We start from the raw sequence: 16813 nt of genomic DNA, 5'->3' as shown, positions 1-16813 counted from the left end.
TTCCAGAATTTACATGTTAATCTCTTGATGGAATGAAATGACCCACGGGGGGGTGCACTTCTTTGGCTGATCTATCTCAGAGCAATGTTGCCATTGGCGACGATTAGATATTTGTTATCTCTGACTGAACAGAACACTTGCCAGGCGTGACTAATCTTGCAGAACATAAAATCACTACTGAACCCGGTGTTAGGGTGCAGATGCACCCGTATCAGATTCTGGAAGCACGACAGAATATTGTGCATGAGGAAGTCAGAAGGATGCTGGCACTGGGTGTAATTCATGAAAGTAAAAGTGACTGGTGTAGTCCGGTAGTATTAGTCCCAAAGATGGCTCGGTTCACTTCTGTATCGATTTCAGGGGCTTCAATAAAGTCTCAAAATTTGATGCTTATCCAATGCCCCATGTTGACGAACTGTTAGAAAAACTGGGTCAGGCGTCCTATATCTCCACACTAGATCTCACGAAAGGTTAATGGCATGCCTCTTGAGGCTGACAGTTATGAAAAAACAGCATTTGCTGATGGACTTTATGAATTTACTAGACTCCCATTTGGTCTTCATGGTGCACCTCTAACTTTCCAGCATATGATGGACCAGATCTTGCGTCCTCATTGCAAGTATTCCGGGGCATATCTCGATGATGTCGTGATTTTAAGTAATGATTGGCAAACACATTTGGAACGTCTCCAGGCTGTCATTGAGAGCCTAAGACGGGCTGGTTTGACAGCTAACCCCAAGAAGTGTAAACTGGGTATGTCTGAGACTCATTATCTGGGCTACTTCATGGGCAGGGGTTTACTCCGACCTCAATTCAGAAAAGTAGAAGAGATGCTTGCTTATCCACATCCAGAAACGCAGAAACAAGTATGTGCCTTTCTGGGGCTTGCAGGTTATTACAGAAGATTCATCCCTGATTTTGCAAATTGGGCTACTCCTCTTTCAGATCTTACTAGAGGCAGAAAAAAAAACACCCTGTTGTATGGACAGGCGTTTGTGAACGTGCCTTTTGTGATTTGGAAACTGCTTTGTCTTCCTATCTAGTTCTGCAGAATCCCGACTTCTCCAAGTATTTTGTTCTACAGACGGACGCAAGTGCATTTGGTGTAGGTGTCGTCCTGTCCCAGGTTTTTGATGGGGAAGAGCACTCTATCACATTTTTGAGTAGGAAATTGCTTCCTAGGGAGCGTAATTATTCGACTATTGAAAAAGAATGCTTGGCAATAAAATGGGCCGTGGAAGCACTTCATTATTATTTATGGGGATGAAATTTCACATTAGTGACAGATCAATCTCCACTTCAGAAACAAACTCTCGTCTCATGAGATGGTTTTTGGGTTTGCAACCTTACAGTTTTACAGTGAGGCATCGACCTGGTCCTGAACATATTAATGCTGATATTCTGTCACGCTTGTTTGAGCCTGGTTTGGAATGTCGCTTGATTCACGAAGAAAGTGCATAAAGCTGAGGGAGGGGGTGTGAGCTGGGGGGCTGTTCTCACCCCTACAGGTTAAAAAAGACACTGAAAGACTACCTTCACATTACTCCCTTGCTTGCTGGGCTGATCTATCGTGCGATCTGCTCAGTACTTCGCAGACTTAAAAGTCCAAATAGCAACAGTCAGTTTTTGATTGATTGTTTGCTTTTCTCTCTCTCACTGTCTTTCCCTGCTCCTGACACGCATTCCTTTGAAGAGGAAGATATGTTTGCATTCTTTTAATTGTGAGACGGAACTGTCATCTCTGTCTTGTCAAGGAGCACGTTTAAACTTTCAAAAAAAGAGACATGTTTGTTTCCAGTGTTTAAATAAAATTCCTGTCTCTACAACCTCCTGTGTTTCTGTGCAAATCTGTGACCCAAGCGTGACAATGTTATACAATTTAACACTGAAATAGAGGGGGGCAGGAAAGAATATGAACAGAATTTAAAACTTACTTTGGCTGTATCAGATTCTTTGAACACCATATACGGCTCTGCACATTCTCCAATGTCTCCTTGTTGTAGTACTTTCTCTAACTGTAGAAAAACCAAACAGTTATTATCAGATTTTATCTGTAAAAAGTTATGATGCACTTGAAAATAGTTAACAGGCAAATGCTACTTTTATAATGTAGACTAATAACTGTGGTCCTTGATGCCTTTTAGAGTGAAGCTCTTTGTTGTTTATTTGAATTCCCTTAATTATAGGTGGAGGTTGCAATATTAGAACCAGAATCACCTACACTCTACTCTCATAGAACTTAACTCTGCAGTATTTACCTACAATATAGAAAGAATCAGGTGCCCTGAAATGTTGGAGAAAAAAAACCTTACCATCAGAAGTGAAAGCATTAAGTACATTTGCAAGAAAGAAGCAGTCATCTTACGTAATTATTCATTGCCCAAGACAGGCACTATAACACAATGTTAACCTAAATAATTCACAAACCGCTATCCTCTGGAGTAAAATGGGGACCTGGGAAAGCTTTAATGTTCTGCCTCCAGAAAGAAAACGTCACCTTTCAGAACGAGGATGGAGACTGAAAGAGACTTCAAAAAGTGGATAGCTGGGCAAATAGACGTAAAGATGTTTAAATCTGTATGTGAGGAATCATGTTTAATACAGTATGTAGAGGATTTGGTCAGGTGATCTTACAACTAATGGTTTTAAAGTTAAGTGCCATAACCATTCCACTCTGCTTGCTACACTTAGGTTAGACAGCAGTGAATGATATCAGAATGCTTTAAATAACAGTCAACACATTGACATTATACAAAGTTACTCCCTGTTATACCGGCATTTTTATCACTCTTTAATATTGTTTTTTTTACCAGTATGCTGCTGCCGGAGTATGTGAATTTCCCCTTGGGGATTAATAAAGTAAGTATGTAAGTCTGTCTGTAAGTCTGTCTGACTGACTGACTGTCAGTATGTATGTATATATGTATGTATGTATGTATGTGTGTGTGTATCTATCTATCTATCTATCTATCTATCGTGCCTTTCCTATCTATCTATCTATCTCTGTCATCTAAAACATGCCCAGCAACTTTACTTAAGCATATACTTTTTCACCCTTTCCTTTATGTTTGACAATTACATCAGCAATCCATACATTAATACTACTATGTCATTTCTGTGGCTATTTATAGGAAATACCATGTTTATTGTCATTTCATGAGCACGGTCTGAATATTTTAACATACCTGTGTTGAGAGGTTAACAGATATATACAAAAGAAAAGGGGGGACAGAACACAGTCTTAAGGAGCACAAGTACTTGGGGTCTGCTATTAACATCTCAATATAAAGCAGAATAAGCAGTATCACATACAATAACTAATTTTCATGTTCTGTAGATCTACAAAAAACATATGGCTCAATGGCATTTTAACCCAAGATAAAAATCTTCTAATAAAAAGTACAGAGTTGTGCTATGCATAACAAACCTATTAGCAGTGTAAACGTCTAGGGACAATTCAATTGTAAATTAAGTGAGAAATTGGGTATTTTCATGACCACAGAAGTAAGTGCAACAGGCCCAGTGTCACAGAGGCGAATGTTAATGAAGGAACAGAAAGAATTAAGTACTTAAAACGAAGAAGACACAAAAGATATCTGTAAACTGTACATTGACTAAAACCTGGTGGATCAAGTTAATCTCTCCCTTCTATGTTAGTATTTAAAAGCAATTCTTACTTGATCTGAAAGGAAAAAAGTGGAATTCAGTGGTTGACATGAAGACTGTGAGGTTTGGCAAATATTCTCTTAAACCATGTATAACATTGATCTTAACTGCAAAGTCTATAGTCATCAACTGGAGGCGGTAGAACATTTCTGTAATTGGCTACTTGATCATGGACTGAGCGGGACTCAAACGTGACGAATTAATGCTACAGTCAAAATAATTTTTAAATAAGCTATTATTATACAAATAGGCAACCTGGATAACAAACCATTTTTGTTGAAGAATAAAAGCAATAAAAACATAACTCAAAAACAATTCTTAGGGTACACAAAGCAGTAAACATAATCCTGAACATCTGAGAGACATTTAGCAGAAGCCCGGATTAAGTGATTCTAAGTGATAACCTCCAGTAATAAAATGCATGCAAGCTAAGAAATATTTAGGAGGTTGTTAACTATTACCTTTATGACCAAGAAAACATCTTGAGAGGGGTACGTGATGGAAAAGATTGCTGACCGGGCCAGTGTTGAAATTGCAGCCGACTGAACATGTGGTCGTAGCACTGATTTCATTTGCTCAGAGTTTAAGTCAAAGAAGAAGTTTTCCGAAATCTTAAAAACAAATACAAATAACACAATGTACATAAATATAATGAGACATTTTTACCCATCATTATCATACACTCTTATTTATCATGGCATCTGTTGACGTTCAGCATGTTGATCGGATATGCAAGTAAAAACATCACAGATCTTTGTGCATGTGACGATTACTACTATTACTGCTACCAACAGTCTTGAATAAAGTCCCTAAAAGCCATACTTGAGTAAAAGTATGGATACTTTACTGGAAAGTGACTCAAGAAAACGTTGCCCCTGTGAAAACTACTCAAGTACAACTTTTCAAATATTTGATACTAAGTATATTTAAGTATCAAAAGTACAAGTAAACGTGGGATCTATCACTGCTTTATATACAGTCAAAAAAGGGCTTACAAACTTAAAATAATCCAGTCTACCTTATTTTTTGTGTAAATTGTATCATACTCACTGAAGTGTAAGCCAAGAAATTGCAGCTTGGAGCAGTTACATAGAGAACGAGCAGACATCTTATGAATTGTATTCAAATTCAGGAGAAGCAGGTGCTAATAGGAGAGGTGTGTAGGCCTTCCCCACTATAACAGTGAGCTAATTCATTCTTCAAAAAAACCCTTCATTAAGTGAATTTTTGTAACCTGAACACCTAATTAAAACTGAATTGACACCATTTTTAAGCATTCCCTGGCCTCCAAAATGATCCCCGTTTCTGAATAAATAAGACCTAACAACATAAGAATAGACAGAATTGGGTTAAAAGACCCTTAGAATTAATCACCTTGGTTTTTCTTGAGCTTTTCCAACTAGTTCACAGAAGATATGAGCAACACACATGACCAGATGAATGAACCATGACATATGAACACATATGTACTCCTCTCTCCCGCATACTGCAGATTTATCCCTGTCCTGTGAGAACAGTTCCTGAATGCAGCACTAACAGCTGTAGAAAGTACAGAATGGGCCTGCACATCTCCAACGTCTGTCTGTAGTAAGGCATAGTACTTGAAATGACTACGTAGATGAATTTGAAAATTGTCATGGATTCTTCGTATAAGCAAATTTTCCTAAAGTGAGCAAAGCCTTTATTTTAAATAACTGATTAAGTAAAACACTGTATGTACAGTATTTGCGCAGCTCTTTGCCTTGTGGTTTAGTACTACAGTCAGAAATGTGTCAAGAAAAATATATCAGAGTACAAGTAGCTATTTTCATTTGAAAATGTAGTGAAGTAAAGGTGAAACTAGACAAAAAATGTAATAATCGAGTAGAGTAGAAATATTTTTCAAACCATACTCAAGTACAGCAATATAGTGTTTCTACTTTGCTACTACACAATACTTCTGACTACTATTACTATTAAACTTCTCAAAAACAAGGAGCAACTCAATTATTTGTCTGCCATGCTGAATATCCTTAATCTCTGTTGAAGACAAAGCATAACAACAACCCTAGCAGTACAGATATAAGGCAATGCAAAATAATGTAACATAGCTGGTTAATTTCTATTCACCCAATACTTGTAAAATATTATAGAGATTAAGTAAATTACTCAGAATTACTACTATTAACTACAATAAAGCTCTCTTTGCAAAATATTATGTCAATGTGCTCTCACAAAATAGCTTATTTTAAAGTAACACCTGGCATCCTCTTTGATAACAATTTCTATCACAATATCTATTAATCCCCATTTGCTTACAGTGAAATGTAACATATGTGTTAACCATGGTGAGGGCCTACCTGAGAATAACCAAAAGAACAAAATGGCACAGCATGGCTGTTCTTGGTTGCTGACCTGTTATGTATCAATCCAGCAGTGATCCTCTTATTCCATAGACAGTCTCTCAAAATGTTAAAAACACATGCTTAATACATCACCTTCTATGTTTCTCCTATATAATTGGTGACAGTGTCTCTAGATGAAATGCTGTACACTAACTTAAATAAACTGATAAGCAGCCAAAGGCCTTCATCCCCAGAAAACAATGCTAGGTAATTTTTATTTCTATTATTGTACACAGCCTTTTTGTGGTTTTGTTTCATTGCTGATCATTCCAGTATTTCCTTGCTAGTGCTGCCAGCATGGTAGGCCCCAGTCCAGTCTGAACTCCTAAGTGCCATGCTTGTTTTTCAAGTTGTAATGCATTGTAGATACAAGATGCAATGTGTTTTCTACTGCAACACAATATTAAACAGCAGGCAGTAAACACCCTTTTCCTCAAAAGTCTCTCAAACTTAGTATGTACCGTTTTTATTGAAGATATCAATTCCGCTGTTCAAATTTCTATTCAAATGCATGTTTCAAAGTACGTCGACAGCAGGTTGTGCAATACAAAGTAGTAAATAAATAAGATTACCTAGTTTAAACTATTATCATAAGATAATCAAACAATGGCTGCTCATTATTATCCCTATTCCACACCCATAGTTATTTTTAACATTTTAAAGTGTTGGAATGTTCCTACCTGTTCTCAAGGTAGTATCACATATACCTGCCATGATTTTAACAAATGTAAAACTACACCTTGAGTTTTATGTAAATGTATGGCTAAAGGAATACTATTAACAAATAATACTGTTTTTTTATTACATTTTGCAATGGTTCACATTAAAATATTTTAACATGTGATAAACAAACAGCATTGTCTACTAAACAAAATCTGGAATTTCTGATACAAAGAAACAAGATGCAAACAACTTACCTTTTTCTTTTCTTTAATATCATATAATGCTAGGCTTGCAAAAATGGGTTCAATTTCAATCTCAAACCTTGAAAAGAAAAAAGGGTGCTTAAGATAAATGTAATTAGGCCAACTCCATCTTAGTGAACTACAGTAGATGGTTTGTGTACATTTTTATAATATACAAAAACACTAAATATTGATGACAATAAATAGTAAAAATCTTCCAGCACAGTACAGGTAGTCCCGAGGTTACGGACATCTGACCTACGACATACGAATGGGGCCACAGCTGCGACACATGCACCTCAGTAACTGCCGCTCCGTCATCTTCGGCCTGGGGACACTGCAAGCAGTGGCTGGACGGAGGCTGGAGGGGGACGATTTCGCTGCCCACACAGTGTAGTGTCCCTCGGGTGGTTTCACTGCCCGTCCACCACACACAGCTGCCCCACTCATTCTCGGTGGGTGGCTGGTAATGTTGCAAACGGTGGCTGGACGGAGGCGATTTCGCTGCTCACGCGGTGTAGTGTCCCTTTGGCGGCTCCCAACGGCAAGCCTTTTCACTGCCCGCCCACCACACACGGCTTCCCCATTCATTCTCGGTGAGTGGCTGGTAATGCTGCAAGCGGTGGCTGGATGGAGGCTGAAGGGGGGTGATTTTGCTGCTCATGCAGTGTAGTGTCCCTTGGGCGGCTCGCGGAGGCAAACTGTTTCACTGCCCACCCACCACATACAGCTGCCCCATTCGTTCTTGGTGGGCGGCTGGTAATGCTGTAAGCGGTGAACCGGTTGTGGCTAAACGGAGTCCATTGAGGGTGAACGGGGCGGCGGGGTGTAGCATTGTAGTGTGCATCGGGTGACTGCCTATTGAATGGGGGCGATTCACTACCCGCCTTTGGCCGCACCATGTTCATTCTCGGTGGGCGGACGCTGCAGGCAGCATACTGTAGTGGAGGTGACTGTGAGGTGGGCTGGTGATGAACCGCCCATCGATGTCCCCATTAATTGTCAAAATAAAGCCTGCTTGTACTGTTACGCACATAGCAGGAAGTTGTCTTGTCAATACATCAGACGTGCTGGCGAGGGGTGCCTTCCTGCTGTGATAGCGTGTACAGTGCTTTGCAGAGGAGCTCATCTTAATCTTTTGTCTTTACCCATCAACAATGTCTCTGAAACAAGTGTCTCTGGTGCAAGTGCTGGTGATACAGTAAAGAAGAGAAAAACATCACCATTGAAAATAAAATAGAAATGATAAAAAGGTCAGATAGAGGTGAAACTCCATCATTCATTGGCAGAGCACTTGATTACAGTCGGTCAGCAACAGCATTTGTTAAATTTATGTGCCTGTTCTGACTTGCATACAAATTCAACTTAAGTACAAAACTACAGTCCCTATCCCTTACGTAACCCGGGGACTGCCTGTATAGTGTAAGTTAAAAAAGAGAATTAATATATTGAAACATCAGCAACACTTTTCTCTTTGCATATTAAAAAGTACATTTCACCCTCCATTGAAATTAAAAAAAATGAAACCAACACAAATCATTTTTCTTATCAATGATTTGCGATATTGTAATGAATTATCAACAGCACACATCACTTGAGAAATATCCAAGCTTGGTAAGGGACATTAATTGCAGGAGCTTCTGCAAATCTGCATTTCCTCCCCTTCTTTAAGTTGTTGTCTTTTATCCACCTCAGTATAAAGAAACACCACTTGAAAGTGAAGCACCGCTTGAAGAACACATATTGCCACAGAGCACACCCTATGTCTAGAGTCTGTCGACTATTTGTTAACAAGATGGCTATGAGGAGGTGTCTATAAACTGTTTTCTCTGCCCACCTTGTGTTTTCTGTTCATGGAAGACAGGTCCTGGTGCAGTGGCTGATCCAGTGCACTTGTTACTGCAGGATCATGGCTTTTTCATTTTTGAATGCAGTATTGAAGGCATTCATTAAAAGCACATTGTCACACACACAGTCAAGTCATGAAGAATTAGTATGCTTAACATATCATATGATAATTGAGGAAAAAGAAAAACATATTTACAAAAAAAATGATATTATAACATGTTTAACACTTACTTTAAAGACAGACATTTCACCAGCAGTCTCTGTCCAAAATGTTCTTTTGGGACATCTGGAACAGTGTGCCGTTCAATTGGTTCTTCCTATCATTTGAAGTTGAAAAAAATGCAAGTTCAATGATTTTACTAAAGAAAAAACATTTAAAATCTCAACTGAACCATTACATTTAAGAATATGTCAAAGACATTATTAATTATCAAATAATCATAACTAAAAGGAATATTGATTGCAAAAAGACATGAAGCAGCATACTATTACCTTCATGCATTTTCCTACCTCATCAAGAGTTGGGTGCAAAGCAAAAAGTTCTTTGTGTCGGTTAGATTTTCTCTGTTCTTCATTCTGTCGATCAATTTCTTCATTTGGCACACGATCAAGCAGGTTAGGAAGTAAAGCATCTGGGAGTGAGTTTTTGAGATCAAATATACTGCAGGCCCAGCTACCACGTGGTGTATCATCAATTGACATGGATCTTCTTTTAAGGTCATCCTGCAAATGTATTGATTACCAACACAAGTGAGCCTTGCAAAATTAATATGCATAGTTTAAATTAATCTTAATGAGAAAGATAAGACAGCAGTATTAAAAATAAATGGTATGGTTTTAGATGATGCTGCACAAGCATCCTTGACACAAAGGAATTTCAGAAAAAGCCAAAATAGAGCTAATATTACTAACTTAGAACATGATGGAGTGTCACTTAAGCAAGTAACTACAATTTATAAAGCACTTTTCACAGACATAATATCAAGAAGCGCTATACAATAATAAAATACAAAAACATACAAATTAAATATAACAAAATAAGAAAATACAAAAAAGAAGCAATACAATAGAATAACAAGAACAAAACTACAAATAAACTAAAAGTCCAAGCAGAGACTACTCAGCTGTGTTCAAAAGCCTGCTTAAACAAAATGTCTTAAGTTGCTTACCAAAAGAATCAACTGACTCGGCCATGCACAATGCTGGAGGAAGACCATTCATTAAGATGATTTCCCATAAAGGACTGACTGCTGCTTCATTGTGCATTCATATAACTCTGTGCACTATTCATATAATTTCATGTAAATGAAGTTTAAAAAAAAAAAAAAAAGTCCCTATTTGCTATGCTTGTCTTTTTCCTCCAATTTCACATTATTAACCATTACAAAAGCGCATAAATCAAACATGAGATGTCACAATTTAGAGTTTGGAGAATGATACAATTTGCTGCCCCAGTGCAGTGTATAAATTAAGTATGCCAGGGTGAACATCAACAGTGTACCAAATACCAAAATATGCATACACATGTAGAGGGCCGGGAAAAAATATTTGCACAGACCTCAAAGGGGTGTTCCTTCAGTGCTGCTTTTATAAGTGTCCAAAGATTAGCCCCTATATACTATAATACATTAATTACTAGTTTCAGGAAGTCTTCATCATATACATTTTCTGTTTCAGAACCAAGTTAACATAGATGCCAAAAATTTCAAAATTAAGTATGGTACAATTTCTAACACAAAAACAATCTGGACTATATAATGCTTGTTATTTGTAACGTGTTGCTCTACTGCTCTCGAAATTGTTCGGAACTGTATGTTCAGCTCATCAACATAAATTTACCGATTTCTAAAATACTAAGACAGATCATTTCAGACATGAGAAGGAATAATGCGATCATTTGAACATCTACCCATGGAAATTTGTTTTGTGTACAATTCTACGTGTGGCTACTGAAAACGTGTGAAGCAAATACATGCGGCAGGCTGACAGAGTGCAGCAGACAAGCACACACACTGAACAAAATTAACAGTAATCCAGTTAAGGGAGTAGAAAGCCACATAATTGGGTTATTTGTGAAGAAATCAACCTTTGTTAACCAGGTTTCTCAGAGACTAATGACCCAGTTTCTCTAACTAGAATACGGGTCTACATGACATTTTAGACATCGGGTTTCCAAGAATAACCAGGTGAGTGAGGTGTATATAAACGCATAGTGGATTTTAGGGGTTGCTCTAGCTCCCCAAACCTGACAGAGACATCCTCAAACACCGTTCAAAAGAACTAAAGAGCTTTTATTCATGGGAAACACTTCCTCTGTAAGTATTTCTCACCACACAGCCACAAGTATAATCACAGAATAAAGTACACAGAAAATCAACTCTCCCTCTCTCTCCCCTCTCCATGCCTCCTCCGCTCCCTCCAGGTAAGTTCTGTCCTCCTTCTGCCTGAATCTGGCTCTCGGAATGAAAGCAGTAGCCTTCTTTTAAGCTGCACCAGGGAGTACTTCCAGGGGCCCATAACCATGGTCCTGAAGCACTTCCAGGTAAGGCGGAAGTAGGGTCTGAAGACCCAGCAGCACCCCGGAACCCAACAGGGCTGAGTCAATGAACTCCAACTCCCAGCATGCCCTGTGGGAATCCAAGGCACCGCTGCAACCCAGGGGGACTGCCATCTAGTGATCCAGGGTAGATAATGACCTGTGCACACTCTCTCCCTCCGGTCCTTCCATTATGAAGGCTTCCCAGCTGGTGCCCTTACCCAGCCGTCCACCACAGCGTCTATTGAAGCTCACACTATTTACTTAGGCTAACTGTACAGTTACAAACTATTTATACAATTTTAGGCAGGACCACTACACAACAGACATAACGTTTTCTGGACAATGAATGTGCCATTATACACGTGGTATGCACTCAGCTTGTTCATTTTTTCATGACTTTCCAAATTTTCCAGGACCCATATTAACCCTGATGTTTATGCGGTATGCTGGTATACTTTGCTACAAATAACGAATAATAGTGTGACAGGGTGTACAGTGTGCATTAAGTATTCTTCAAACTGCAGTGGTTAAGATGCCAAGCTGTTAATTACATATCAGCACATTTACCTACAGGCAGGGCTTCAAATATGTAATGATTCACTTCAATTGAGATTCAACAGCAAGGAACTTGATATCTCTAAAAAAATGAGCCAGCATAACAGGATGAAACTGTTCATTCACACAAAACAAAAATCAGTAAAGATCTAAGAATTTCTGATCCTCTATAATCACTGTCAAGAAATAATGCAGAAGCAAAAAGAACCTACACAGAGATAGGGTGCCACCAAGAACCAAGTCATGCTGATGAAACACATCAACAGAAAACAATTTCAAGAAATGCTAACACTTGCCTGGTCGTCCTGGTACCCACTATTTTCTGGTAATTCATCAGATTCAAAGATTTGCTTTGGGAGACCTTTTTGTCTCTCTTTCTGTTTGTCAAGCGTGTTGGGGTTGAACCCAGTGCCCAGTTTGTGGTACCTGTTAGAAAAGTAAACCAAAAAGAAGGTTTAAATAATAATGAACAAAATCAAAACAGCAATTTTTTCCATTCATTTAAAGACAAAATACATTATTGATTTACCAAATTAAAAGGAACACAATGCTTGTTTGGCATACTAATATGAGAATATTTAAAGGCAGTTTTACTATTAATAAAAAGTAATCTAAAATTTGTAGTTGAGCTTTGCTCATTTGGCAATTTGAAACACAGTAGGAATTATCAAGCAATAAAGATTCAACATGAAAAGCACCTTTTATAGAGAGCATGATAAATCAAACAAGAGAGATAAGAGGCAATATGAACAAAACAGGAGTTCCATATCAAAAGAGGAAAGATAAGGTACAGCAAAAACTACGTGGTGAGAGACAAAAAAATTAACACCCTGCTTAAAAGAGAAGCATGACATTTCTGACCAGTGGCCATTTATTTAGAAAGAAAGGGCAGCTTATTGCATCTTAAGATTTACGATAGTTTATTCTATTAGGTGACTCTGATCCAAAAAAAAAAGCTGAAAATAACACTAGTGCAAACACAGAATTTTTATATTTAATACTTTTTTCCATCCCAGGTCTTCCCTGTGTGGAGTTTACATGTTCTCCACATCTGTAGGGGTTTCCTCCAGGTACTCTGGTTCCCTCCCACAGTCCAAACAGAGTTATTTGAATTGGTGACGCTAAATTGGCCTTAGTGTGTGCTTGCTGTGCAGGGAAATAAGTGTAACTAGCCAACCCGCGGCATACCATACGGCGCATAATCAGGCCGTTTTTTATTTTAATGATTTTTAAGCCCAGGGAGAAAATTAACATTTGAAAAATCGGTAATGTAATAAATCAGCAAAAAAAGCAACACTGTAACAATGCACGGAACGAACCAACACACAATCGTCCGTGACTGAAAACTGGCGGACCATCATCGCGCCTTCTCCTGCCAGACGGAGGGATGGGGGTGCACGGCGCTTAGTGTGGAACGGGAGGAGAGGAGAAGGACGTCCATTCAGCTCCCTCCGTCATGCTAGTCTGCTTATTTCTCATTCAGTATGCACTGCCCGCTGATGTGCCCACCTCCAACTCGTCACTTGAGTCGTTATTGTCTTTACATAGTCCAGATTCACCTGTGACTCACGTAGACGTCTCATTGCTCTGTGCGGTTTTGGCTGCCTTTCTATATATAATCCACCAAGACACCCGACCACGGTAGTAGCAAGGTGGGAGGGGGGTGTGCACAAAGGGTAGGGACGCAACCAGTGGGAGCGTATGAGTCGCACTTAGTGAGAATTCCACAGTTTGCAGCCCGAATGGGGTTCAACGGATTACCAACGCCTCTCTGCGGCTGGTAGACACACGCTCAATCTCATGCATAATTACTTATTGAATGCTAAACACTTCTGGAAAGACACGGTTGTCTAAAAGGGGAGGGTTTGAGGATACAACAGAAAGTGAATGAAAAGATGGAACTCTGGAGAGAGCAACATTTAATTGTCCGTGAGTGAAGAAGACGCATGTTTGTCGCGGAGGTGAATTGCTGTATGTAGCGTGTAAAACAGTTTGCTATGGTGCACGCGGTCGTGTGTCGTAACCAAAAACTCGTTTTTTAAAGACTGCTTGTGTTTTAACCTCAGTTGTAAAGGATTGTTTTAAGGATCCCATGGGATACCCCTCGCAAACCATTTTACACGCTGCATATGTCGACTCACCTCCGCGAGAAACATGCCTCTATAAGGTTCATAGTATAAACAGTCAAGGTGGCTCGGAGGAACATGAGGCCTCTACGACCGGCGAATATAAATGACGCCGTTCTTTCTGTGTCGTCGCGTTCGAGTTGGTGGGCGTGGCACTGCGAGTAGTCATCATATCCATATCTGTCTTGGAGTTAGTGGGCGTGGCTTCTCCCTGCGTGCGCCATAGGTTTCTTACTTGTCGGTGGCTTAGTGAATCCACGCCCCTTCCGGCGTGCTTTCCAGGGGTGTCTTGCCTTAGTGAATTTTATATATATATATATACTAGCAAAATACCAGGCCAAGAGGAGAAGTAGTGTGTTAAAGAAGCAATGAAAAGAAAAGGAAACATTTTGAAAATAACGTAACCTGATTGTCAATGTAATTGTTTTGTCACTGTTGTGAGTGATGAGTGTGGTTGTCATATATATATATATATATATATATATATATATTTACACACACACACATAAACATATATATATATATACATATCTATACATATACACATATATACATACATATATATCTACATATATACACACATATACATACATACACACACATATATACACACAAATACATATATATATATATATATATATATATATATATATATACATACATACACACACACATATATAAACATATATATACATATACATACATAGCTATTTCGTATCAGTGCAATACGCTGTTTGTTAAAACGGTTGACTCCCGCTCTTACGTGCAATAACAAATCAAATCATTCAGTTGTCTTTGCTCATATGTCATTTTAGAGCTGGACGCCTGGCATCTTTTTTGGCCACAAGTTCGTTTCTGTTTGGTGTGAGGTTCTGTGTTGTGGAGATTCTCAGGATGGATTGCAGGTGCTCATCAGTGAGGCGACTCCTGTGTGCTGTTTTGTTAGTCTTTATCACTGAGAAGAGCTTCACAGATATGTGCTACCAAACATGCACAAGGTTCGAGCCGCATGTAGACAGACTTTTTTTGTTCTTCAAAGTCACCAAAGCGCCGTGCAAACTCAGTGCGCAATAACTCTAGTAAGCGGTAAGTGTTCGGCAAGGCAGCTGAAGCACTGCATTATGGGATCTGTAGTTTATTGTGTTACCAGCGCTCATATACCGGGCTTTAATAACAATAATACAGTATATAAAATGATCTCAAGGGTCGGATATAATTACACGCCCGGGCGGATGTGGCCCATGCCCTTGAGTTTGACACATATGGACTAAATAGAACTTGAAAAGATATATTTTTTCAAATGTGATCGCGCAATTCAGATAGAGTTGACGCCAGACTACAGCCTGCATGCCTCAATGAGTCATCCTCCCCTCGCTCTTATTTTTTTACCGCTCATCTAATGAATACACTGAGTATGGCTTTACCAAAACAATCACTGATGGCGAATAAAGTATCCATTATTCGAGTATGTAGAGCGGGATATATATATATACATATATATATACCCGCGTATCATAGCGGAGAAGTAGTGTGTTAAAAAAGGTAGAAAAAGAAAAGGGAACATTTTAAAAAAACGTAACATGACTGTCAATATACAGTATTTGTTTTGTGAGTGTTACTGAGTGTTGCTGTCATCAAGGATTTGATTATCATTATTTCTTTCCATCAGGTTCGTATTTGTAGGATGTGTTGTGTTCAAGTTACATTCCGTGTTTGTCAATCGTTGTAAAGATGACAGGTTTCATTCATCGATTCGTTTCTTACTGCATCAATAAACAGCTCGTCTTCTTCTTTATCTGAGACCTGACACACTGCATGCACAGGTTTTTTTTACACTGTCTTCCTTTAGCGGGACATTGACTTTTTCCACCGTGTGCTTTGTTTCCACAGTAGCTGCATTTATGAATATGCTTATCAGACGCTTCATATTTTTTGCTGCCTTTTCAATTGTGTAATTCGGTTTTGTTCAGCTCTTTGGAACTGTTGCTTTTATCTGTGCACTGCGTCAGTTCACGTGAGCCACTCGGTGTACATGCATCGAAGGTTCCCAGCTGTGCTGGTGCCATCTTGTGCTATGTCCATAGCTTTATTTAATGTTACCTTAGTCCTGGCACTTAAAACTTTCTCTCGCAATTTCGCTGAGTTTGTGTCAAACACCACCCTGACCATCTCATCTTCCTCTCCATAAGCACAGTCCTTCACCCGTGAATATTTACCCGTGGCAGTTTGCTATTGGATTGCCGCTGACGGACGGCCTTATATGGGCAGGCACTAAATTACAAACGCCAGCGGCAGCCTGTCTATGAACTTAATTTAAAGTGTAGGTTTACATCGTGCTTTGTTTCAAGTAGCAGAACTCATGAATATGGTTGTATATGTCACTCGCTCACTTCTTATTGTTTCGCTGCCTTCTCAATTATATAATGCATGTTTTCTTGAGCGCTTTTTTGAGGTCTTCCTGGTTTTCTATGTACTGCGTGATTACGTGGGAGGCGTGATGATGTCACACGAAACTCCCCGGCGTTGAAGCTCATCTCCATTACAGTAAATGGAGAAAACTGCTTCCAGTTATGACCATTACGCGTAGAATTTCGAAATAAAACCTGCCCAACTTTTGTAAGGAAGCTGTAAGGAATGAACCTGCCAAATTTCAGCCTTCCACCCACACGGAAATTGGAGAATTAGTGATGAGTCAGTGAGTGAGTGAGTGAGTGAGTGAGTGAGGGCTTTGCCTTTTATTAGTATATATATATATATATATATATATATATATATATATATATATATATA

At 39.0% G+C, this 16813-nt stretch overlaps 1 protein-coding gene across 13 annotated transcripts in view; it reads right to left on the bottom strand.

The window, feature by feature from the left end:
• Positions 1 to 16813, bottom strand: part of dock7 (dedicator of cytokinesis 7) — a 267403-nt gene that overhangs the window by 166807 nt on the left and 83783 nt on the right. For all 13 annotated transcript variants that reach the window (XM_039735264.1, XM_039735253.1, XM_039735254.1 and 10 more), the window contains exons 5-10: positions 12194 to 12323; positions 9314 to 9526; positions 9035 to 9120; positions 6968 to 7034; positions 4128 to 4277; positions 1935 to 2015 (exon numbers count right to left, since the gene is read on the bottom strand). In XM_039735264.1, coding sequence (XP_039591198.1) covers positions 1935 to 2015; positions 4128 to 4277; positions 6968 to 7034; positions 9035 to 9120; positions 9314 to 9526; positions 12194 to 12323 — 727 coding nt within the window. The remainder of the gene's footprint in view (positions 1 to 1934; positions 2016 to 4127; positions 4278 to 6967; positions 7035 to 9034; positions 9121 to 9313; positions 9527 to 12193; positions 12324 to 16813) is intronic.

The sequence above is a fragment of the Polypterus senegalus genome, chromosome 14, assembly GCF_016835505.1.
Source record: "Polypterus senegalus isolate Bchr_013 chromosome 14, ASM1683550v1, whole genome shotgun sequence".
Lineage (NCBI taxonomy): Eukaryota > Metazoa > Chordata > Cladistia > Polypteriformes > Polypteridae > Polypterus > Polypterus senegalus.
The sequence above is the reverse complement of the archived record's forward strand: the minus strand, read 5'-3'. Positions and strand labels throughout refer to the sequence as shown.